At 42.3% G+C, this 26,401-nt stretch overlaps 1 protein-coding gene, 1 non-coding gene and 1 pseudogene across 4 annotated transcripts in view; 2 read left to right on the top strand and 1 right to left on the bottom strand.

The window, feature by feature from the left end:
* The first annotated feature begins 2,459 nt into the window (after positions 1-2,459).
* Positions 2,460-26,401, top strand: part of WWP2 (WW domain containing E3 ubiquitin protein ligase 2) — a 144,124-nt gene continuing 120,182 nt past the window's right edge. Inside the window, exons 1-2 of one of the 3 annotated variants that reach the window (XM_073796860.1) lie at positions 2,460-2,578; positions 24,153-24,237. In XM_073796860.1, the coding sequence (XP_073652961.1) occupies positions 24,168-24,237 (70 nt within the window). In that variant the 5' untranslated portion in view covers positions 2,460-2,578; positions 24,153-24,167. Of the gene's footprint in view, positions 2,579-6,503; positions 6,642-24,152; positions 24,238-26,401 lie in introns of those variants that run through there. The other 2 variants (XM_019935591.3, XM_019935592.3) reach the window with 2 other exon arrangements.
* Positions 12,299-12,371, top strand: TRNAW-CCA (transfer RNA tryptophan (anticodon CCA)). Its single transcript has one exon. It is a non-coding gene; the product is annotated as a tRNA-Trp (tRNA).
* Positions 25,765-25,873, bottom strand: LOC117309286 (5S ribosomal RNA; annotated as a pseudogene).

The following is a 26,401-nucleotide window of genomic DNA, read 5'->3' as shown; positions in this document are numbered from 1 at the left end:
CTCAGAAGTGAAGTGAACTCTAAAACACTTCAATTTTTTGAAGCTCCTTGTTTTTTAAAAAGTGAAGAAATCTCAAACATTATTATGAAATTATGGTCACTTGAAACAGTTTACCTTAACAAATTAACACTTTCAAACATATTTAGAACTCCATGTATAACTTATCTGGAGGTAATGACAATTTTTACATGTGAGGCCCTTTATGAAAGAAACGTCTTGTGTGCCAGTGAAGAGCTGACTTCACTTCCAGGACTGGAAAATGTACAAGCTATGAAACTATATGCTTAACAGTGGGGTAGGGGAGAGAAAAACTACATGAAATCAGTAAGTATCCCTAGAATTCCTCTGGACTTTCCTGGGAGTGTCCTGGACTTTCTTGTCTCTGCCTTTGCCCTTGTTTTCTCTTCTGCCTGAAAATTCTACTGGCCAATCCCTGCGTACTTAGTCTCCAAGAAGCAGCTCGATTGTTTCCTTTGTAAACTGGTCCTCATTACTCAAATCAGATTTTTCTCCAAGGACGGATATGAACCCTTCTTTCTCACCATACTTAAGACATTTTGATTCTATCACTCAATAAGCAGTTATTACTTCTGCTTTGCATTGTAGTTAATTGTGTGTCTTCTTTAAGTAGGTTGGAAATCAGGGGTCTTTCTTTAGGGGTCTTTCTCCTTAAATGAACATTTCAATTTACTTTTTAACTTTTGCAGGGCACTTTTATGATGACATATTTCAGATTTTTTGTGTCTTAAAAAAAATCTCCTATATTGTAGGACCTTCAGCAATGAGTTCAGTGCTCAATAAATGTTGATGAAGTCTATTCATTCAACAGATTGTTTAAAGAGGCCTCCTATGGGCCAGGCACTGCTTTGAGAGCTGAGTTATAGCTCCTGTCTTCATAATTTTTGTAGTGGGAAACAGACATATATATATATATATATATATATATATATACACACACACACACATATACATATATATATATATATATATATACACACACACACACATACGTACACACATTCATATGAAAGTCAGATAGTGCTAAGCTGAGGAAATATGAAGAGAAAAAATAAAGCAGGAAAGGGCTGGTAGGAGGGGAAGGAAGAGATGAGTTGCAATTTTAAATAGGGTGATCAGGAAAGGCTTCACTGAAAGGGACAGTTAAGAAAACATCTGAAAGAGATGGGGGGTGAGCCAACTGACTACCTGGGGAAAGAGCTTTCTAGGAAGAGGGAAAAGCCAGTCCAAGGGCCCTCAGGCCAGAGTGGCTGAAGCAGGGTACTGAGTGAAAGAGTAGTTGGAGATGAGATGAAACAAAGGGGAGGGGTGGGAGGTATCACCTAGGGCCTTTATAGGTCCAGGTATATATTTAGCTTTTACTTCTTTAATGCACAGTGAGAGCCTGCCTTGCCTAGTCCTTTTTTTCCTTTTGGTCAACACCTACTCAAATGCCACCAAATCAAAGAGGCCTTCCCTAATTCCCCTAAAAGAGAATTAGTACAACTCCCATCAATGTTACTAGAGAAATTTTAATAGTTTTTTAGATAGGAATTAAGGTGTTGAGAGCTGTAGCTCCTTGAAAGGCCATCTCCTGGATGGATTTGGAATTACTAAATGCTCAACCAGTTTCATTTGTACGCATAACAAGATCCATCCAAACTGGAAGAACCAAAAATAACAGAATAATTAGTGCACAGTGCTTAGAGCTAATTAGGTGATTAGTATTAATTTTAGTTAATGGTGATTAAAAGTGAAAAATTCAGCCTTCATTCAACTTGTCAAAGCTGAAGTTCTCAACTATCAGTAAAGAATACTGATTTAAAATGTTTTTTCTAGTTCATAAAGGTCTGTCTACTCTGTATACTAAGGAAATGGGGATTGTCTGGTGTGGTGGGGCACTTTATGGACCCCCAGCAAGAGTTTTGGAGCCTTTCTGCCTTTGTTTCATGTCACAAGAACGGACGCTCCACAAAAGCTACTTTTGTGTTTCTAGAGCCTAGAACCGTGCCTGGCACATAGTAGGCTTTGGGTCGTCAGATATAGCAAATTAAAACACAAGATGCCTAATTAAATATGAGTATCAACAACAAGTAGTTTTTTAGTATAAACATGTACTGTACCAGGCAATATTTGGGGCACACCTACGTATTAATGGTTGTTTATCTAAAATTCAAATTTAACCGGGCGTCCTGTATTTTATATGGTAACCCTGAGTTCAGTAAATACCTGCTGACTTGATTGAACACCTCTCACTTGTAAAATGGGGCTAAGACAGGCCCGCCCTCGGGGTTGATGGGAGGAGTATATGAAGCGCCTGGAACTCAGCGAGCCCTCAATTTATTTGATTGCTCGGAGACCATCTAGCGAGTGGAAACCCCTCCCACTTTTAAACCTACAGAGGATAAGAAGGCCTTCTGGCGAGAGGTTCTCAGGCCTGGCCTAGGTTGCACACACCTGCGGTCCGGCCAGCCTTTTCCGGGTCAGGTGACCGCGCGTGGTCACGTGACCTGGCCCGAGTGCGGGCGGTGGAAGGCGGAAGTGGGAGAGGAGTTGGGCGCCGCTTCTGTGGCCGCAGCAGGTAGCGAGCACCGGCTCTGGGGCGCGGCGGGCGGGCGGGGGCGCGGGGAAGTCCGAGAGTGGCGGGCGGCGCGGGGTGGGCCGGGGGAGGCGCGGCCAGGGCGCTGGGGGGCGGCGGCTTCCTGTGGGAGGGGCCTGGCGCGGCGGTTCCGGCCTCCGAGGAGGGGTGTCCCGGTTCCCGCCCGAGAGGGGTGGGCTTGCCGCGGGTCGTGCGCGGGGGCTGCTCAGAGGTGGGCGCGAAGGCAGTCATGGGTGCGGCGGCCAGCAAGTCCTCCCACAAGGGGAAAGCATCTTAGGTGCCAGGGATGAAGAGGAGTGACCTTTGTGCAGGGATCGGAACAAGGGGAAGGGGCGACTTGGGACTGAGTTGGAATGGGTCGCCTGAAATTGGGCGAGTGACATGGGGAGAAAGAAGGAGAAATCAGTATGAAGATGCAGGCTGAACCGCACCTGAGAGTCTTTTCTTTCCTTCCTCTTTGTAAATGATTGGTACCCGAGACTTTGATTTTGGTCCCATTCAGTTTTTAAACTTCAGGGAGGATCACAGAATCTTGATCATCTTGCTTTCGTCACACCCAGTTACTCCTGCTTGGATAGGGTTTCCACTTCTTGGGAACCTAGCCCTTGGGATCATCTTTCTTTGAGATTTTCTCAGATCAGATCAACTTCTAGGCTTAAGAAAAAGAGTGTGGGCACTTTGCTCTGGCTGTAAAATGACTTTTAGCCTACCATGTTGAGCACGACCTAATCCTAGCATTACCTCACCAATGCAGAGACTGCTGTAACCTTGGACACTGTCTACCTACCCTGCTTCATGAGTTTTCCTCTTTCTTCAGTTTAAATTATTCAGTTTCCTTTACCATGTGACTGCTTATCTTGACAAACTGTACCTAGTTAGCTGACTGAGAGGTCTGTGTTTTGTTCCTTAGAACTGTGACCTGGATCATAATTTTGAGATTAAATACCTGTGCTAAAACTGTTTATCCTCTTTTTCTGTATGTTTACTAACATTTGCAAAAGTGGAATGAATTTCACAGATGTGGTACAATTGGAGTGAATGTTCAAACTGGACATTTGCAGGAGCCGGAGTTGTTTTGGGTTACAAGTAGGAAAAAGAAAAGTACTTTGCTAATGTATAATGAGTTCAGGTTTTTGGAGTACTTGACAAACATTTAAAAACTGATTTTTGTGGCAGCTCTGTGAGTTAGATTGGGAAGGTGTTATTCCCATTTCACAGTGAACAAACAGACCTAAGAGAGATGACTTGATTTTTTGACAGTTGTTTGCTTTTTCTTGTCTGCTGGTCTCTTTCTCCCTGCTAGACTGCAAATTCCTCAAGGGCAGGGTTCATATCTTATTTGACTTATTTGGCTCCTAGCCTAGTGCCTGTCATGTTGTGGGCACTTGGTGTTTGGTGAATAAATGAGTTTCTAAAGGTCACAGACCTGTAAGTGGAGGACAAGAGATTTGAACCTGAGTCTTAGCTCTTCTCTTGTCAGACAAGCTTGCCATTTTCTGTTATTGGTCCATGTGAACATGACAGTCATGAGGAAAAGGCTTGGGTTGGCTTCTCAGTCTCCTTTATTTAATGACTACTTTCCTAATTGTAAAGAGCTTATGACAGCATCTCATTTAATCTTCACCATGATCCTGTGAAGGTTGGAATTGTCCCTATTCTGCAGATGAAGAAACTGAGGCTTAGTGAAGTCCTCGCTTTAGAGTCTGGAAGTAGTGAGTGATTGAGTAGGGACTCACGCCCCGGCATTTTATCCTTAGACCCATTCTTTTCCATTTATAGAGGCAACATAAAGTTTTATTTTAAAATATTTTTTCAAGTGGACAAAGTATGACATTTTAAGGGAAAAATAGTACAGGTTACAGCAAAAATTGTGAATATGGAGTGTAACTGAAATTTAGAAAATCCTATGCTATATCATAGCTGCCTCTTCCTGGGAAAACATTTTTTCATTCAATGAATATTTATAAGTACCTACTCTCTACCAGGCATTGTTCTAGAGTTGCATTGTCCAGTATGGTGGTCACTTTCCAGTGTTGAACACTGGGGGTAGGCTATGAGTATAAAATACACACCAGATTTTTGAAGACTTAATATGAAAAAAAAAAAGAGGTAAACTATCTCCTTGATTGTTTAAAATATCATAATAAATGACAAATATATGCTATAAATCATAACATTTAAAGTTTATTGGGTTAAATACAATAGAATTGAAATTTCCTCTGTAGTTTTTATTTTTTTAAAAAAAAATTTTTTTAAAGCTGTACCTATTTTTTTTTTTTTTTTAGCTGTACCTATTTTAAATTTATTTATTTATTTATTTTAGGCCACCTTGGGTCTTTGTTGCTGCGTGTGGACTTTCTCTAGTTGCAGCGAGTGGGGGCTACTTTTCATTGTGGTGCGCGGGCTTCTCATTGCGGTGGCTTCTCTTGTTGTGGAGTACGGGCTCTAGGCACGCGAGCTTCAGTAGCTGGGGCACGTGGGCTCAGTAGTTGTGGCTCACAGGCTGTAGAGCGCAGGCTCAGTAGTTGTGGCGCATGGGCTTAGTTGCTCCGCGGCATGTGGGATCTTCCCAGACCAGGGATTGAACCAGTGTCCCCTGCATTGGCAGGCGGATTCTTAACCACTGCACCACCAGGGAAGTCCCCTATTTAGTTTTTAAAATGTTTCCTAGAAAAATTAAAAATTATATTGGACAGTGCTATTATGAACACCAGGACTATAGTATACAAGGAAGGCAAAAACCCCTGCCCTTGTGGATCTTAAATTTTAGTGAGGAAAGGCACAATAAACAAAATAACCGAGAAAAATGCACATTACATTGTAATAAAGGAGGGAGGCAGGATGTGGGTTATTGGCTGGCATTGTGGTTTTGAAGAGGGTCCTTAGAAAGTCTTCCTGAGAAGGTGACGGTTGAGCAAAAATCTGAAGGAGGTGAGAAAATGAGCCATGTGGCTAAATGGGGACACAGTGGTCCAGGCAGAGGAAAGAGCAAGTTCAAAAGCCCGAAGGAAGGGCCACCCCTGGCAGGTTAGTGGACCTGCCTGGAGGCCGGTGTGGCTGGAGGGGGTGGTGAAGGGGGGATGGAGAGGATGAGGTCAGAGAGGCGTTGGGGGTAAGGGAGAGATGGACAGTTGTGGGGGCCTTGCAGGCTCTCGTGGGGATGTTGATTTTCCCTCAGAGTGAGTTGGGCCATTGGAGGGTTTTGAGCAGTGGAGTGGACATGTTTCATCCTGCCTTCTAACAGGCTTACTCTGATTGCCTTGTGGAGAAAGCAAAGAGGAGTGAGGAGTAGAAGCAGGGAGACAAGTTGAGAGGCTCCTGCCGTGATCCAGGTGAAGGATGGCCTGGGTGGTAGTGATGGAGGTGGCCAGCAGCGGTTGGGCCCTGGGTATATTTTGAAGTACAGCCAACAGGGTGTATGGAGGTGGGATGTGAGAGGAAGAAAGGAGTCACGGCAACGCTGCAATCTTTGGCATGAACACCTGGAAGAATGGAATTGCCGTTAACTGAAACGGGAAGACTGTAGGAGGAACAGGGCTGGGGCTGAATTTCTTTCGCACTGATTGTAAAGTGCCCAGTAGAAAAACAAGTGAAGGTGTCATGGGCAGTTAGATAGGGAAGTCTGGAGCCGGGCTGGGCTGGGGATGTACATGTGGAAGCTGATATTTAGAGCTAAGAGACTGAGCGAGGTCACTTAGGGCATACTGTGGATACATAGCCAAGAGGAGTGCTAGAAGTTCAATTTTGAGACAAAAATCTCAGTTTATACTGTTATACTAGTAGGTATTTTAAGTATAGCATTGCATTATATCTTGGGGAACTTTGTTTTCTCTCCTTTTCACTTTTCATTTAAAGACCGTTTTGAAAACCACAAGCTAATGGGTCTCTTTTCTTCCTAAGGAGGCTACTCTTCCAAGCGTGCATCTTTGTAGTGCCACTGAAATCAATATAAGTCCCAGTTTCTGGAATTCGTCAGGCTTTCTGGGTTGGCAACCAATTTAGAGACCTCCAAGAAGGATGGGAAAGAGACAGCTTGGAAGGATGGGTAATGGCTTTTTAATGTTTAAAATATTGGTTCTACCTAACATTATTGAATGTATGTTGTTGCCAGGCATCCTGCTGTTTTATAGACTTAAAACAAACAACCTCACTGTGGTGAAGTGACCTGCGCATGAGGTCACGTAGCTAAGAGATGGAGGAGCTGGCATTTGAACCTTAGTCTTCTGAGCCCAGATCTGATGCTTCTGTCAGTAAGATATGCAGTAGTGGTTGCATGAACATCACCTTCCACTGGAATCAAGTCAGTGAGTGACTTTGGGTTGCTTCAGACTATTATAGACTCTGGAATTTCTGAGAGGTAGGGACAAAAGGGAAGATCTTGTTTCTCTTAAAAAGAGCCAACTGAATCTTTTTTTTTTTTTTTTTTTGGTGGTACATGAGCCTCTCACCATTGTGGCCTCTCCCGCTGCGGAGCACAGGCTCCGGATGTGCAGGCTCAGCGGCCATGGCTCACGGGCCCAGCCGCTTCGCGGCATGTGGGATCTTCCCGGACCGGGGCACGAACCTGTGTCCCCTGCATCGGCAGGCGGACTCTCAACCACTGCGCCACCAGGGAAGCCCCCAACTGAATCTTTTTGAGAAGGTTGTAGTCCCCTGTTCCTGCCTCAGCCCCAGTAGCTTGAAAACAAACATTCAGTGCTTTCAGTCAAGTGTTAATCACTATTTCTAGGAATATACCGAATATCAAGACTTGGCAGCCCTGACCTAGGGCAGGTCCTCTTTCTCTCTGTGTCACCCATGCCTTTTGCTTCCTGTTTTGTCCTTAGAACTGCTTTCAAGTCTCTCTCTCTCTTTTCTTTTTTTTCTGGCTGTGCCGTGCGGTTTGCGGGACCTCACTTCCCCAGCCAGGGATTGAACCCGGGCCATGCCAGTGAAAGCCTAGAATCCTAACCTCTAGGCCACCAGAGAACTCCCCAGTCTCTTTTATTACTAGCTTATAATTCCACTGCGCTTCCAATGCTGTGACTTCCCATGTCCCTCCCTCCCTCTCTTCTTATGTGCTTGGTCTTTGTACAGATGGCATTTGGCCAACTTCAGTTCTGTTTGATTGTTTTTCAATATGGGCCTTCGGGGAATGGAAGGTAACTCAATGCTGAACAGAGGAAAGAGGCGGAGAAAGAAGCATTAGCGTTGGAAAAGCATGAGAGGGTGGAGGGAAGGAAGAATCTTTTGAACAGACCCTTCTCATCCGCATCTTTCAAGAAGTGGATACAGGGTGGATCTGTACTTATAAATAAGAAGCACTGCCTGTTTCCACAGTGGCCTAATTAAAAATAAACTCTTGGTGCTGGTGAGTCGTTTTTGCTTTTCCCTGCCTCATCTGCTACACAGGTTCTTTCGTCTCAAGATCAGTGTTCAGTGATTTCTTGACTCAAAGCTGGGTCAAGAATTTCAGGAATCTCAAGAGCCTAGAATTTCAGCATCAAGAAGAACAAGTTTAGCTTGTAGTACTACTTGAAGAGCACTTAGTATTTGCTGGCTGCTTTACCTGAACTCATTTATTCCCTACGATAATCTTATAAGGTAGTGCTATCATTAGGTTCATGTCACAGATGAGGAAACTGAAATTTAGAGAGGATGAGAAGTAACTTGTCCAGTGCCACTCAATGGTTAGTGACTGGTGAAGCCTATTTGTTTCCAAAAGATTTACTGGTCTGAAAGGTTCTTGCCGAAGTTGGGTGATAAGAATAATCAGGTACTTCAAATTTTGCAAGAACTGTCACTTGCTAAATCTGACATGTGTTTGCTTTCTCTTGCCAGAAGCTCTTCGAGGATTTATTTAATGGGGGACTCTTAGAGTAAGATATCTGAACTCCCAGAGGGCAGGGGCCCCGTGGCATTCTGCTTTGTATTTCCAGGGCCTGGCACAGAGTGGGGTCTATGAGCATCTGTTGAAAGACTGACCGTGGCTCAGGACTGGATGAGGTGAATCAAAGGGGTCTGGAAAAGGTACAGTCAGAAGGCTGGCTGCCCTCTTGCTGAAGGTGCCCTTGACCGTTATAGTCGCCTGGCTTCAAGAATCAACCCATCCTGAAAACTCCCTAGAGGTCCAGTGGTTAGGACTCGGCACTTTCACCGTGGTGGCCTGGGTTCAGTCCCTGGTCGGGGAACTAAGATCCTGCAAGCCGCGTGGCTCAGCCAACGACAACAAAAAAGAATCAAACCCCCCCCCCCCAAAAAGGGGGGGGCTTCCCTGGTGGCGCAGTGGTTGAGAGTCCGCCTGCCAATGCAGAGGACATGGGTTCGTGCCCCGGTCCGGGAAGATCCCACATGCCGCGGAGCGGCTGGGCCTGTGAGCCATGGCCGCTGAGCCTGTGCGTCCAGAGCCTGTGCTCCACAATGGGAGAGGCCACAACAGTGAGAGGCCCGCGTACCGCAAAAAAAAAAAAAAAAAGGAAAACCCGTCCTAATAAGACAAATGTTGAGTTGTCCATTGACTGATGAATCGATGAACAAAATATGGTGTGTCCTTACAAATGGAATATTATTATTGTTTTTTTAAAAAAATATTTATTTAGACTGCACTGGGTCTATAGTTGCGGCACACAGGATCTTTTAGTTGCAGCATGCATGTGGGATCTAGTTCCCTGACCAGGGATCGAACCCAGGCCACCTGCATTGGGAGCGTGGAGTCTTACCCCCCAGACCACCAGGGAAATCCCTGCAGGGGCTATTTCTTAAGGGAGGTTACAGCCGGACCTGGGTCCAGGTGGATATGGAAATCTAGTGCCCCAAGGATGTGTTGTTGGAAGAGGCTTTTCAGTTTCAGCTTGCTGTCATGAAATCCACATCTTTCAAAAGCCTTTGTCCTTAATCATGTTAATTTCCAATTCCTCCTGTGTGTAACAAATTATCACAAACTTGGTGGTTTAAAACAACCGAAATTTGTTCCTGTATAGTTCTGGAGGCCAGAGGTCTGAAATCAAAGTGTCAGCTGTGTCAGCAGAACTGAGATCCTTCTGCGCACTGGGGGAGAAATCCTGCTTTGCCTCTTGTAGTGGCTCTAGGCATTTGTGGGTTTGAGGTTGTGAGACTCAAATCTCAGCCCCAGTCTTTTTTTTTTTTTGGCCGCACAGCTTGCGGGATCTTAGTTCCCTGACCAGTGATTGAACCCGGGCCATAGCTGTGAAAGTGCCGAGTCCTAACCTCTGGACACCCAGGGAATTTCTTCAGTCCGAGTCTTCATGGCCTTCTTCCCTGTGTCTGTGTCTTCTCTCTTCTGTCTCCTATAAGGACACTGGGCCCACCCTAAAGAATGGTCTCATCTTGAGAGCTTTAACGTAATTACATCTATTTCCAAATAAGGTCACATTTACAGGTTCCAAGAGGGTAAGCACCTAGGCATATCTTTTGGGGACTACAGTTCAACCCACTACACTAATTAAATGTAGACTGGGTGCTCTTGTAAAAATTAAATAAGGACATCATCGTATGACCTGATTTGAAGAGACCCTTTTTCCTTTCTTGAATTTAAATTTTATTTATGCCCCAAATAACACACGCACTTAGTTTAGAAAGTCCAATAGCATTACACGGCTCATAACGCAACAGCACTTCCTTGTTTCACTCCCTTTTGTTCTTGGTTCTTGTTCTGTAGAGTCAATGACTTTTAACTCATTGAGCTCTTTTCTGGTATAGGCTTCTGCATCTCTAAATGGCATCCTTATACCATCATTTCTTAGCTTGTCAGTTTTTTTTTTAATTGAAGTATAGTTGATTTACAATGTTCTATTAGTTTCTGGTGTACAGCAAAGTGATTCAGTTATATATATACACACACATATATATATTCCATTATAGTTTATTACAAGATATTGAATGTAGTTCTCTGTGCTATACAGTAGGACCTTGTTGTTTATCTATTTTGTATATAGTAGTTTATATCTGCTAATCCCAAACTCCTAATTTAATCCCTTCCCTCCGTCGCCCTTTCCCCTTTGGTAACCATGTTTGTTTTCCATCTCTGTGAGTCTGTTTCTGTTTTGTAAATAAGTTCATTTATATCATTTTAAAAGATTCCATATGTAAGTGATATCATATGATATTTGTCTTTCTCTGTTTGACTTACTTCCTTTAGTATGATAATCTCTAGGTCCATCCATGTTGCTGCAAATGGCATTATTTCGTTTTTTTTATGGCTGAGTAACGTTCCATTGTGTATATGTACCACATCTTCTTTATCCATTCCTCTGTCAATGGACATTTAGGCTGCTTCCATGTCTTGGCTATTGTAAATAGTGTAGCTTGTCAGTTTTATCTATTGCTTTTTTTTTTTTTTTTTTTTTGTGGTACGCGGGCCTCTCACTGTTGTGGCCTCTCCCGTTGAGGAGCACAGCCTCCGGATGTGCAGGCTCAGCAGCCACGGCTCACGGGCCCAGCCGCTCTGCGGCATGTGGGATCTTCCCGGTCCGGGGCACGAACCCATGTCCCCTGCATCAGCAGGCGGACTCTCAACCACTGTGCCACCAGGGAAGCCCTTATCTATTGCTTTTTAACTCTTTGAGCTCTTTTCTGGTATAGACTTCTGCTTCTCTAAATGGCATCCGTACACCATCATTTCTTAGCTTGTCAGTTTTATCTGTTGCCTTTTAACCACTGAGGATGGATGCTGAGCTCTCTTTCTGGCCAGTCTCCACAAATGTACTCATCTACCCCCACCTTCTGATTACAGCCATATCACAAGTTTTGATTAAATTGTTCATGCTATTTTGATTATAAATATTATTCACAGCTGAGCCACACTGTGTATTAGGATTACATTTCCTTTCTCATAATAGCTTTTGTTTTTACTAGAGTTGTTTATTTCCTGATTTTTTCATTCGCATAATTTTCTGTGTACCTATCACTACCTCAGCCCCAAACATTCTGATAGAGCTAAAATAATACTTCTTTCAGTGCAATCAGATGCCTCATCTAATCTATTTTGTCAGTTTTTTTCTTTCATCTAAAGATGACACGTCTTATGAACTCTCTCATCTGGACTAGTTGCTCTCTAGGCTAATGGACAGTAATGCCTTGGGATTTCTCTTCATCGTTAATCTGGGAATTCCTTTTGCCTCTCCCATGTGAATACACACTGTCCTCCAACTTTCTCATTTACTCCCCTAGAGCGTATCTTTCAGTAGCTTCATAAGAAAATGAGCTTTGGAAGCAATTTTTTTGACACGTTACGAAGCTGAAAATATCATTGTTTTCCTGTCATGCTTGACTGATGGTTATGGAATTCTGGATTGGAAATCATTTTAATTATAAATTGGGATTAATCATTTTATTTAATAATTGGAAATAATTTTATCTGAAATGTGAAGCATTGCATTGTCTTCTAGCATCCAGTAGTACTGTGAAGTCTGATGCCATTCTGATTCCTGTTCTTTGTAAATGTGGCTGGAAGCGTGTATACTCTTTGTTCTCGTGTTTTGAACTTTCATGACGTTTTGTCTTAGTGTGTTTTTTTGTTTTTGTTTTTCATTCATTGTTCTGGGCACTCAGGTTCTTTCTGTCTAGAAATGTATATCCTTCAGCTTAAGAAAAATCTGTAACATTTCTTTGCTGTCTTTCTTTTTGTCCTCTTTTCTATTTCTGGACTAAGTCAGACATTGGACATTTTAAATGAATCTACTATTTTAAAAAAGTCTTGGGAATTCCCTGGTGGTCCAATGGTTAGGACTCCGAGCTTCCAATGCTGTGGGCCCAGGTTTGATCCCTGGTCGGGGAACTAAGATCCTGTAAGCTGCATGGCCAAAAAAAAAAAAAAAAGAAAACAAAAAGGAAGAATTAAAAAAAAAGTCTTTTCTCTCCTATCTACCATCTTCTTTTTCTTTTGGTTCTATTTCTTAGAATATGTCCTCACTTTATCAACTTCATTTCTGCTATGAGATCTGTCCTTTCCAAGAGCATTTGCTTATTCTCTGAATCAACCAACCAACCAACTTCCCTCTCTCCCTTCCTTTCTTCCTTTAAAATTACATTCTGTTTTTGTTTCATGGATGAAACATTTTCTCTTATCTCTCTGAATTGTTTTGAGGTTTTCTCTGACCACGGTTACATTTAACTATGAGTTAAAAAAATTGAAATATAATTCACATACCTTAAAATTCACCAGTTTGAAATGTTCAGCTCAGTGGATTTTAGTATTTTTTACAAAGTTGTGCAACCATCATCACTATCTAATCCCAGAATATTTTCATCACCCAAAAGAAAACGTGTACTCCTTAACGGTCACTCCGACCCCCAACCCTCTGCCCTGGACAACCATTAATCTACTTACTGTTTATGTGGGTTTACTTATTCTAGATAGTTCATATAAATGAAATATGATAATTGGGTCTTTTGTTCTGGCTTCTTTCACTTAGCATAATGTTTTCAAGGTTCATCCATATTGCAGCATGAAACAGTACTTCGTTCCTTTTTATGGCCAAATAATATACCACTTTATGGATATACTACATTTTGTTTATCCATTTATCAGTTGATAAACATTTGGGTTGTTTCCACTTTGTAACTACTACAAATAATCCTGCTATGAACATTTGTGTACAAATTTTTGTGTGGACACATTTCAGTTCGTTTGGGTGTATACCTAAAAATGGAATGGCTGGGTCTTAATGGTAATTCTGTGTTTAACTTTTTGAACAAACTCTTCCAAAGCTGCTCACCATTTTTCATTTCTTGCCTGCAGCGTATGAGGATTTCAATTTGTCCAAGTTCTCGCTTGTGCTTATTATTGTATGCTTTTTGGTTTTGGCCATTTTGGTTTGTGTGAAGTGGTATCTCATTGTGGTTTTAATTTCCATTTCTCTAGTGATTAATGGTGTTTGAGCATCTTTTCATATGCTTATTGTTTATTTGTATATCTTCTTTGGAGAAATGTCTGTTTAAATCTTTTGCCTTTTTTTTTTTTTTTTTGTGGTACACGGGCCTCTCACTGTTGTGGCCTCTCCCGTTGTGGAGCACAGGCTCCGAACGCGCAGGCTCAGTGGCCATGGCTCACGGGCCTAGCCGCTCCGCGGCATGTGGGAACTTCCCGGACCGGGGCACGAACCCGTGTCCCCTGCATCAGCAGGCGGACTCTCAACCACTGCGCCACCAGGGAAGCCCCATTTTAAATTTTTGATGAAGTTGAATTTATCTAGTTTTTCTTCCATTGTTTGTGTTTCTCCTATCATATCTAAGAAACCATCTCTTAATATAAAGTCATGGAATTAATTATATTTCGATAAAATTAAAAAAAGATAAAGTCATGAAGATTTACACCAATTGGTTCTTCTATAGTTGCTCCTATATTTTGGTCTTTGATCCATTTTGAGTTCATTTTTGTCTAAGGTCTGAGGGAGGGGTCCAACTTCCTTCCTTTACACATGCATATCCAGTTGCCCCAGCACCATATGTTGAAAAGACTATTGTTCTTTTCCCATTGAATTACAGTAAGTCCCCTACATACGAACCTTCAAGTTGCGAACTTTCAAAGATGCAAACGTGCGTTTGCATGTCCAGTCATGTAAGTTAGTTCACGTGTCTGTCTGTAAGATTACTGTACTGTAAGATTAAAAATGTTTTCTTTATTTTTTGTGTCTGTTTGTTTTTTATGTATTATTTGTGTGAAAAGTATTATAAACCTATTACAGTACAGTACTATGTAGCTGATTGTGTTAGTTGGGTACCTAGGCTAACTTTGTTGGACTTATGAACAAATTGGACTTACGAACGTGCTCTCGGAACAGAATTCATTTGTATGTAGGGGACTTACTGTATCTTGCACTTGTGTCTAAAATCACTTGAACATCAGTGTGGGATTGTTAAGGGAACCGCTGACTGAAACTGCCCACCCTGGCCAGGCACAGTAGTAACCACTTGCCTGAGTTATCTTACAATAGGAGGTCCTGGTAAGAAACACGGAACTAACAAGCTACCAGCAACCGGTCAAAAGGAGAGAGGAGACTCCAGTCCATATGTCCTATCAACCTCCCTTCTGGATTCTAGTGAGAAGGATTCTTCCTTTTCACTGAAATCCATCTTGGCTGAGCGATGTGTGTGCCACTAGGAAGGACCCTGAGTCAGAGTGATTGGCCAGAGATAACCTGGACACTAACCCCATCACCATAAAACCTGAGACTATGAACCATGTGGCAGAGCAGTTCTACTGGGTTCCCTTACCCTGCTGCTGTGCACCCGGTCGCCCCTTCCCAATAAAGTCTCTTGCTTTGTCAGCACTTGTTTCTCCTTGGACAATTCATTTCCGAGTGTGAGACAAGAGCCCTCTCTCGGGCCCTGGAAGGGGTCCCCCTTCCTGCAACAGGTTTGTATCTGGACTCTTAGTTCTATACCATTGCTCTGTATGTCTTTCCTTATACCAGTACCACACGGTCTTGATTACTGTGGCTTTGTAGTAAATTTTGAGATTAGCAAGTGTGAAGCCTCCGACTTTCTTCTTCAAGATATTTTGGCTATTCTGGGTCTTTTGCATTTCCTTATGAATTTGAGGATCAGCTTATCCAATGAGTTCTTTTTTATCCTCTTTGTTTTGATATTTGGCTTTTATGTCTGAGTCTCTCCACAGTTGTGGATGCTTAAGCGTGCTAGGACCCAAATGAGGGAAGGTAAGTGGGGGTGGGGAAACCTCTCATAGTTCATGATATAGACTTTCTCTTATCTCCCTGGATCAATATGGTGCCTTATCCCTACTCTCAACCATGCCTTAAGTTCTCAGGTCTGATTTAACCTATCCAGAGATTAAAATTTAACTCTCTGTTTGGGATTAGGGAGGGATGAGTGCCTAGCTGAAGTGGGTGGGGACTGGAGTCTGGCACTCTTTTCCATGCAGGTTTTTACCAGCCCTCCTGTTTTTAACCCCACTTCCCCCATCGCAGGCAGTTAGATTTCAGTTTTGACTCACTTGCCACTTTCCAAAATGTTGCTGCCATCTCTGTTGTTTCCTTTTCCATTCTTTTTTAGTGGGTTTACATTCTTTGTGTTTCTTTCCTGACATTTTGTTGGGGTTTGAGAAGGGAGCAGAGATAAATATAGGTGTTTAATCTGTCATGTTCATTGAGAGCCCCTGGAAGACTCTCTGTGGGAAAAGTTGGCATCAAGGAAGGTGGTGCAATACTTAGTCTCCTTGGAACCACTCCTGGAACAGCTCCTCCACTGTATTCTGTTCCTAGAGTTACATATCACCCCACTTTTTCTTTTTCTTTTTTTTTGGCTACGTCGGGTCTTAGTTGTGGCAAGTGGGATCTTTTGTTGCAGCGTGCCAGCTCTTCATTTGCGGCTCGCGGGCCTCTCTCTAGTTGTGGTATGCGGGCTCCAGAGTGTGCGGGCTCAGAGTGGCATGCAGGCTCTCTAGTTGTGGCGTGTGGGCTCAGTAGTTGTGGCATGCGGGCTCTGTAGTTGTGGCATGCGGGCTCCAGAGCATGTGGGCTCTGTAGTTGCGGCGCAAGGACTCAGTAGTTGTGGCACGTGGGCTCATTTGCCCTGCGGCATGTGGGATCCCAGTTCCCCGACCAGGGATTGAAGCCGCATCCAGTGCATTGGAAGGTGGATTCTTAACCACTGGACCACCAGGAAGTTCCCCCCACTTTTTCATTTGCAATTTTGGAACATAATTTTAGTTTAACCTTGAGCCTTCTGACAGAGGTAAAGTCCTACTTTCAGTGCAGTCAAATTAGTTGAAGCCTCAGCTGATTCAGTAACACTGATCCAGTGGTTCTCACCACAACTTCACTTTGGAATCATTTGGGTAGCTTTTAAATAACACAGCTGTCCCCGGCCCACTCCAGACCAATCCAATGAGAATCTCTGAGGTTAGGGTTTGGTTGTCAGTGGGGCTTTTTTTGTTTCATTTTGTTTTTATTGCTCTCCAGGTATTCAAATGTGTAGAAAGAATTGAGGACCACTGCTCCAAGGCATTTCATAGTTCATTAAGGATGACTTTACCTAACAGGATAAGTTCAGTTGCATCTTTTTTTTTTCTTAATTTTTAAAATTTTTGGCTGCACCATGTGGCTTGTGGGATCCAAGCCATGGCCCCTGCAGTGAAAGCACACGGTCCTAACCTCTGGACTGCCAGGGGATTCTCCAGGTGCATCTCTTATCACTATCTTCCTCCTCCTCTTTCACTGCCCTCCAGCCGCGCACGCTGGCCCCCTTTCGTTCCTTACACTTTCAAGACATGCAACCATCTCAAGAGCTTTAGCTCTTGCCCTTTTATCTGCCTGGAATGTTCTAACACAGATATCCTCAGTTCCCTCCTTCTCCTGCTTCAGATCTTTGCTCAGAAGTCACCTTCTCAGTGAGACTTGCCTTGTCCACAATGTTCAACATTTCTACTTCCAACCCCCTCCCAAATTCCTGTGTTCTTTCACTGCATGGTGTTTCCCCATATCTCTCATCACCTCTCTAGTTCTCTTGTCTGTTCCCTATTTGGCATCCGCTTCCCACATATGCCGTTCCCCTAAGCATTAGTCTTTTACTGTATAAAGAAGCCAGTGGTGGGAGCTTCATTTATTCCTTCTGCCATGCTCTTTTCTTTGTGTAGGTAGAAGTTTCTGACCTATATCATTTTCCTTCTTTCTGAGGAACTTCTTTTCAACATTTCGTGCAGGGCAGGTTTTTGTTTGAGAAAGTCTTTTTTTCTCCTTCACTTTTAAAGGGTAACTTCATTGGATACAAAATTCTGGGTTGGTGGGTTTTTTCTTTTTTCTTTTTAAAAATATTTATTTATTTATTTGGCTGCACCAGGTCTTAGTTGCGGCACTCGGGATCTTCGTTGCGGCGTGCGGGATCTTTGGTTGTGGCATGTAGGATCTTTAGCTGCAGTGTGCATGCGGGATCTAGTTTCCTGACCAGGGATCGAACCCAGGCCTCCTGCATTGGGAGCGCGGAGTCTTTACCACTGGACCACCAGGGAAGTCCCGGGTTTTTTCTTTTAACACTTTAAATATTTCACTGCACTCTCTCCTTGCTTCTTTTTTAAGTTTATTTTTTGATTTTTGTATTCATCCTGCTTGATGTTCTGTGAGCTTCCTGGATCTATTATTTGGTGTTATGTCGTTAATTTTGGGAAATTGTTGACCATATTACTTCAGATATTTCTTTTGCTCTGTTCTCTCTTCTGATATTCCAGTCATGTGTATTTTGTACCTTTTGAAATTGTCCCACAGTTCTTGGCAGTTCTGTATTTTCTTTTTTTTTTTAATTCTTTTTTTCTCTTTGCATTTTAGTTTGGGACGTTTCTGTTAATATATTTTCAAGCTTACTGATTCTTTCCTCAGCCACATCCAGTCTACTCATGGGCCCATCAAGGCGTTCTTCATTTTTGTTACCATGTTCTGCATTTTCTTTTGATTCTTTCTTAGAGTTTCCATGTCTCTGCTTACATTACCCATCTGTTTTTATATGTTGTCTACTTTTTCCATTAGAGCACTTAACATATTAATCATAGTTATTTAAAATTCCCTGTCTGATAATTCCAAAGTCTGTCATATCTGAGTCTAATTCTGATGCTTGCTTTGTCTCTTCACACTATTTTTTCTTACGTTTTAGCATAACTTATAATTTCTAACTGAAAGCCAGGCAGGATGTATTAGGTAATAGGAACTGAGGTGAATAGGCCTTTATCTAGTTGGGAGTTTTGTGTAATCTGGCTAGGAGTTGGCTTGTGTTTAATGATTGATGTAATTGTAGGTACCAGAGGCCTCAAATTATGCTAGTATCCTTGTTTTTGTCTCCCCTGTAATCTCTGGTCTTCCCTAAGAACTCTTTCTTAAATAGAGTATACACCTTTTAGCTCTTTCAGCTGTAATCCACTGTTACTTTATTGGACCCTCGATATGGTGGCAGAGTATGGGAGAGGGAAAGCATTTTATAATTTTATGATTAAATCTCAGTCTTTTAGTGGGTCTCTGTCCCTGGGCTGTGACCTTTACAAGTGTTTATGAACTGTTTTCCTTTCTCAGTGCGATAAGAAGTCTAGAGGGGGCCTCAGGGAAATTTCCTCCCCCGCACTTGGGATAAGTCCTGGTAGAGTCCTTTTCCCGGAGTGAAGGCTGCTGTTAGAGAACACTCTGGGCATACAGCACAATGGTTACTTTTCCCATCCCCCTGCCAGAGCCAGGAGCATTCTTGGCTCTTTACCAGAAGACTCTTATAGGGTAGGAATTTTTTTTAAATGTTTTATTCATTGATGTATCATTAGCACCAAAAACAGTATAAGGTACAGAATAAATGCTCAGTATGTATTGAATGATTGAATAAATACTGTTTTACATAGATGTGGGAAAATTTCTCAGACCTAAAATGATAATAATAAACCGATGGCATTTCTCTGAGTGACTAGTTAGTCCCCAATCTAGTGTTTGTCTATTTGCTTAGTGTTTGTGTCTCTCTAATCCAAAACCCTAAGTAAGATAGGATTGTTATAGAGCAGTTGTTCTCAAGAGGTTTTGACTACAATCTTTAGTAAGACATATACATATTTTATATCATGACCCAATATACATGAAGATGTAAATGTACATTTATCTGAACAAACTTTTTATGAAATAATACTTTCCTTTATGTATGGTGTACTTTAATATTTTCTACTCTGTTATTTTATATTTTATTTTAAAAAGTGCTTGTCGAGATTTACATAGAGGTTAAGTTCAGAGGATAATGTTTTTGTTTTTTTTTTCAAGAAATTTGGGTAGATCTACCACACTTAGTTCTGGCTTCCCCCTTTTTCTCCTGATAAATCCATGACTTCCTTGAATAATGAAATTCATTGAGCATCTATAACCTTTGGTGATGTTTTAAACATGTTCTCCCTCCTCCCCCTGCCTGCCCCAGGCTTATGCTAACTCAGTTTTTGTGGAAGTGATTTGAATGCAAACACTTCTCATCACTATTAGCAGGGGAAAAAATTACTTGAGTGCATGTACAGAGTCATCTATTTGTGTTGCTGAGACAGGTGTAGAGTAAAATCTGGGTCTCAGGTTTCATAAGCTTCCTAAAGTGGCTAGTAGGAGTTTGGACCTCATGCCCATTGGAAATCCTGTCCAATATGGGGCCCTGAGACAGAAATTATAGGTACTTTGGGGTACTTTCCCTTCAACAGTAATGGTTATTTGTCTTTATACATGGATTGCAAAGGTTCAATTCAAGATACCTACGTTGGGGCTTCCCTGGTGGCATAGTGGTTAAGAATCCGCCTGCCGGACTTCCCTGGTGGTGCAGTGGTTAAGAATCTGCCTGCCAATGCAGGGGACACGGGTTCGAGCCCTGGTCCCGGAAGATTCCACATGCTGTGGAACAGCTAAGCCCGTGCGCCACAACTACTGAGCCTGCAGGCCACAACTACTGAAGCCCATGCGCCTAGAGCCCGTGCTCTGCAACAAGAGAAGACACTACAATGAGAAGCCCGCGCACCGCAACGAAAGAGTAGCCCCCGCTCGCCGCAACTAGAGAAAGCTGGTGCGCAACAAGGAAGACCCAACACAGCCAAAAAAATAAATAAATAAAATAAATAAATTTATTTAGAAAAAAGAAAAGAAAAGATACCTACCTTGTAGTGTCAGGGTGGTATCTTGCTAATGGATCTGGAGACAAAGCCGTGCATAAATAACATGGGCTATTGTTAGTAAACAGTGGCCTGTAATTATGAAAGACATGGGAGGAAGAAAACATGGTAGTCTTATCTACTCTATTTCTACTACTTTCCCTGTTGGTTTTGTTCTGAGCCGCCTCTGGAATTTATCTGATTGGTTTTGTTTTGGAGCCACGAAGTATAGATCGAAAGGTTTGGTCTTTCTCCCATGTAACAGGCCATGCGAGGGCTTTGCGTTTCATTCTCCAGAATTCTCTCTAGTTCATAGCAAAGGCTAAAAACAGTTAAAGCTCAGGGAGAACAAGCTAGTTTAAAAACTACCCTTAGTCAAGTTGCTTCTACCCTTAGAATGAGTCCCAGTAGATGTAAACATTTTAAAATTGTTTTCTTTTTAAAGTCTATAAATAATGGATTTCCAGCTTTTAGTGCTTTAACCTGTTACTAAAAGCCCCGAGGCTTAATTTACAATCATTAATCTTTCCTTCATTACTCAAGATATCATCTTTTTATCCCCTTTAAAACTATTGTTAAATTATGAAAAAGATCAAACATATGAAGTGGTTCAGAGAATAAGATAACAAGCAGTCATAAAAACCACCATCTGGATTTAATGAATAGTAGCATTTTGCCATATTTGCTTCAGAACTTCTTCCTTTAAAACATGAAATGTTGCAGATACAGTCGAAGTTCCCTTGGTCTCTCTGTTCACTCCAGTTCCCCTGCTCCCTCTTCCGCTACCCCAGAGGTAACTTCTGTCCTGAACTTGGTGTGGTTCCTTCCCATCCATGCTTCTATACTTTCATACCATTTATGTGTGTCCACAACAGTAGATACAATTGTTTTGTGAAAGTTCAAGTGTATACCAATGGCACTGCCCTACACTTAAGCTATCACTTGCTTTTTTTTTTTTTTTTTTAGTTCTAGTATTATAGTTTGGGGTTTGTACATATCAGTTGAATTCATACATTTCAAGAACTATATGGCATCCCATTTTATAACTATTTCACAATTTATGCATTCCCTCATTGATGGACATTTAGGTTATTTATAAATTTTTGCTGTTATAAACATTGCCATGATGAACATTTTGAACACGGTTGCTTCTGCATTTGTTGGAAGATTTTCCCCTGGCAAATATCTAGGAGTGGAATCCTGGGAAGTACAATATATGCATCTTTATTGGCAAATACCTAGGAGTGGAATCCTGGGAACTACAATATATGCATCTTTAACTCTATCGGAGGTTGCCAGGTACCGTCTAACTTGCACTGCTTCCAGAAGCCTGTGAGACTTCTCAGCAACACTATTGTCAGACTTCTGATCTCTTGCTAATCTGATGGGTAAAAGAGTTGATATGTTTATTGCTTTACCAAAAAAACTTCAAGGGAGTCAAAACATTATCCTTTTGAATTTCAGAAAGTTGATGCACCTCTTCATTCATTCAATAAATATAGAGTTCTTACTAGGAGCCAGGCACTATTCCAGATAGTAGGCTACAGGGCTAAGAGGGGGACACACATCTCAGCCCTCATGGAGCTTACCTTCTAGAGGAGGGAGACAGTACACACAAGAAATCAATACACTATGAACCGTGTCAGTGATAAATGCTAAGGCAGAAATGTAAACTAGGGAAGGATGGGTACAGTGTGTGTGGAGAGGTGAGGTTGACAGGGTGGCCAGGGAAGGCCCCTTAAGAAAGCAACATTTGAGTTAATGCCTGAAGGCAGTGAAGGAATAAGCTGTATATGTGGACAGTTGGGAAAAGAGAATTCTAGACAGAGAGGTAGAAGTCTGATGGGGGAACGTGGCTGGCATGTTCAAGCAACAGCGAGGAGGCCCATGGGGAAGGTAGGGAGAGGGGAAAGAAATGGGAGGCCAGGTCAGAGAGGTGGGTGGTAGTGTATCACGCCGTCCCTCTAAGGTCATTACAAGGACTTTGAGGTAGATGGGAAGCCCCTGGATAGCTTCCAGTTTTTGAATAGCACAGTGATATGATCTGATTACATATTAAAAGACAGGACTCTTGCTGAACGTAGAAATTGGATTGAAGGGGACAGAGAGCAGAAGCAGGAAAAACAATAACCCAGCTAAGAGATGATGGTGTTTGGAGCAAGGCAGTGACAGTGCAGATGGAGAGAAATGTTTGAGCTTGGAAATATTTTAAAGGTAGAATCAATAGGATTTATTGATGGGTTGAATGTGGGGTGTGAGAGGGAAAGGGGAAGCACGAATGAGCCCCAGAATTTTGGCCTGAGCCACTGGATGGAGGGAGTTGTCATTAACTGAGATGTGGAACAGGATTGAGGGCGAGTATCAGAAGCTCAGTATTGTCAATGTGCAAAGAGGACCTGAGGTTCTCCTGCATACTGAAGTATAATTGTTGTGCTGAGAAAAAGTACTTGTATGACTCAATTAAAAGCTGTATTACATAGTTGCTTTTTTCATGAAATACCATTTTTACTTAAAAAAAATCAACAGATGAACTAGCGTTAATAGATTTGGGTGTTTGGCAGACATTTTCCTGAAGATGAATGAAGTAAGCCTGTCACTTCAAGGAAAACAACTGACAGTGCTTATTGCCAATGATAGAATATGAGTTTTTAAGTGAAAATTAGAAATTTGGAAGACTTCCATCTACCACAAAGAGCTTGACAGCTTCCCAATACTCAAAAACTTGTCTGATGAGATCAGTGGTGACATTCACAAATGTGATATTTTGGATAGGGTATAATGAAATGGGTCAACATTTGGAATATCTATAGAACTCAGTGAACCAAATATTTTCCAAATGACAAATGACGATGTTACACAATTATGTATGAGTAAAAGATCCACTCAAAATGCAAGATAGACTTCTGCTTCTAGCCAAGATGGAGTGACAGGGATGCCTTATGGCTAATGAGGTCCATCAAAAATTATTTCATGTGCTTTGTTGGCCAGGCCCATGTGCACATCCAGGTGATAGCAGAGTAGTCGACTGGATGAATGTTGGGCTTTGGAATCAGAAGATGTAGATTGAATCCTGGTCTGTCATTTCCTTGGCCAATAAACACATTTACTGGTATATCTTCTTGGAGAAACTTTTATTAAAATCTTCTGTCCATTTAAAAAATTGGTTTAATATTACTTTAGAATTTTTTTAATGTTTAAAAATTTTATTTATTTATTTTTTGGCCACACCATGAGGCGTTTGGGATCTAGTTCCCCGACCAGGGATTGAACCCGTGCCCCCTCCAGTGGAAGTTCAGGGTCTTAACCACTGGACTGCCGGGAAGGTCCCTACTTTTTAAAAAATTGTTGAACTGTGACTTTCTTTTTGGAGATATTATTTTAGGCTCTCCATCCTTAAGAGGTTGATATAGCAGTGCTGTGTCCTTCTTAGCCCATCCAAGTCCTACCCAGATTCAGTAGTCATTATGAGACAGACATCACTCTGCCTGAAGCAGCGTGGCTGCAGTTGCTTAGATGTTTATATTTTCTTTTTTTTTAAATAAATTTTATTTATTTATTTTTGGCTGTGTTGGGTCTTTGTTGCTGCGCGTGGGCTTTCTCTAGTTGCGGTGAAGGGGGCTACTCTTTGTTGCTGTGCATGTACTTCTCATCGCGGTGGCTCCTCTTGTTGAGGAGCACGGGCTCTAGGCGTGTGGGCTTCAGTAGTTGTGGCACACGGGCTCAGTATTTGTGGCACACGGGCTTATTAGTTGCTCCGTGGCATGTGGGATCTTTCCGGACCAGGGCTTTAACCCGTGTCCCCTGCATTGGCAGGTGGATTCCTAACCACTGCACCACTAGAGAAGTCCTGGATGTTTATATTTTCTTGCTTCTATCTCTTTAGACTTAGATATAAAAATTGGGTTCAGTTCCTCAGTCTCTTATCAGATATCCTCTAAACCTGCTGCTTTGTTTGTCTTTCAGTTTCCTGGTGATGACATGGCATCTGCCAGCTCCAGCCGGGCAGGGGTCGCCCTGCCTTTTGAGAAGTCTCAGCTTATTCTGAAAGGTGAGTGGCACTGTGTGAAGTTTGTCATTTCAGGTCCAGCCCCATCTTTGGGAAAGAGGTGGAATTATACCACACTTTGGCTTACGAGCATAACTATTCATTCTTATAGGGTTGTCATATTATAGCTGGAGTTTTTGAAGAGGAGGGGGAAAAAAAGAACTTTTGGAAAGAATTATATAAAATGGCGAATCCTTCCTTCTCCAGGGCTCTTTTCTATCTACGCTCATTCCCTTGGTGAGCTCATCCAAACCTTATCACTTTAAATGCCACCAAATAGTAGGATCACTGCCACATTTGTATCTCCAGCCTGGCCTTGTCTCTGAACTCCAGGTTTGTATATCCAATAGCCCACTTGGCATCTCCACTTGAAGGCTTAGTAAACGTCTAAAATGTGACATGCCTGGAACTGACCTGATTTTTTTTTTCCCTCAATATCCTGTATTCAGCAAATCTGGTTTTGTCTACATTCAAAATGTGGGCAGCGTTCAGCCACTTCTCACCACCCCTGCTGACCCACCAGCTGGCATCATCTCTGCCCTAGATTAAGGCGGTAGCCTCCTAACCTGGCTTCCTACTTCTGCCCTTTGCCCCGCTTCATTCTGTTTATCGCACAGCAGCCAGTGATCTTGTTACAGTGTAAGCCAGCTCTTGTCACTTCTCTGCTCAAACACATCAAGGACTGTCTATCTCACTCCGCATACAAGCTGAAGATCCCACGTGATATGACCCCTTCCATTTCTCATTTCCTGTTCCACATTTACTCCTCTTTGGCTAGATGCACAGGTCCACATGGACCTCCCGTGCTATTCATTGCCTCTACCAGGTACACTCCCACCCCTGGGCCTTTGCACTTGCTGTTCCCACTGAATGAAATGCTCTTTTGGCTGAGTTATCTACCTGGTCTGCTTCCTTACTTTCTGCAGGTTTTTACCCCAAAGTCACTCTCTTCAACGAGGCCTTCCCTGATTCCCCCATCTAAAGGCTCCCTACCCTGATTCCCTCATGTCTCTCCCCTTCATCACCTTATCTTTTTCTTATCAGCCCCTGTCACTATTTAATGTTTGACCTATTGGAATCTATTTCATTTATTCACTGTCTCTTTCCGTAGAATGTAAGCTCCACGAGAACAGGGGTTTTTGTCTGTTTTGCTTACTGTTGATGCCCCAAAGCCTAGAACAGTGCCTGACACATAGTGAGGCCTCAGTAAATATCACACGGATGAAAGCCTGCTGCTCCAGTAGCTTTAGGAGGAGGAGTCACGGGACCACAAGATGCTCGGGGAGAGAGGAGTGGCATTCAGTATCTGGGCTCAGGCCTCTCAGCATGATCATTGGGAGACAAAATTGTATCTTTGGTCCAAATTTTTAAATTATTGTTTGAAAAATGGAAATGTTATTCATTTATTTCATGTACTCACATAGTTTACAGTTGTTTCCATTCCTGCAGCTCCCCAGTTCCCTCGCCTGGAGGGAACCTGTTGTTATCAGTGAGTGCTCCTTTCCCCACGTCATCTTTTTTTTTTTTTTAAGCCTACAGCACCTGGTATTGCCAAGCGGTCTCCCATCCAAGTACTACCCAGGTCCAACCCTGCTTAGCTTCCGAGTTTGGGGGCATTCAGGGTGGTACGGCTGTAGTCCCCACACCTTTACCAACATGATATGTTGTCAGATTTTTTTTTTTTTTTATCTTTGCCAGTCTGGTTGGTTAAAAAAAATTGTGCTCTCAGCATAGTTTTACTTCTCATTAAATGATAAGTGATGTTTAGTGTCTTATCATATGTTTAAGTAAATCTGTATTTCCTTTTCTGTGGGTTGCCTATGTCTATTTTTTGCCTGTTTCTTATTGAGTTATTGATTTTTTTTATAGTCTTCATATATTTTAATTACTTTTCTTGGTGTCTCATGGCTGCTCCAGCCCTTTTGAGAAGGGAGAAGGAATAGAGTGAACTGGTAGGGTTTTGAACTCGAGACTACAGCCTTTACTGCCTATCTAATAATTAGCAGGGCTAGGTCAGAACAGAAGCCTGCCCATGGAAACTGGTGATATCCTGAGGTCCCTGTTTTGGGACCATGTTATTCAGGAACACACTCTGACTTCTAAAGGTTTCTCTCTTGCCTTTCCCTGATGTGTATTTTCTCACTAGTGTGGAGAGAGCTAACTTGAT

The sequence above is a fragment of the Tursiops truncatus genome, chromosome 19 (genome assembly GCF_011762595.2).
Source record: "Tursiops truncatus isolate mTurTru1 chromosome 19, mTurTru1.mat.Y, whole genome shotgun sequence".
Lineage (NCBI taxonomy): Eukaryota > Metazoa > Chordata > Mammalia > Artiodactyla > Delphinidae > Tursiops > Tursiops truncatus.
Note: the sequence above shows the minus strand (reverse complement) of the source record. Positions and strands in the feature narration are given on the sequence as shown.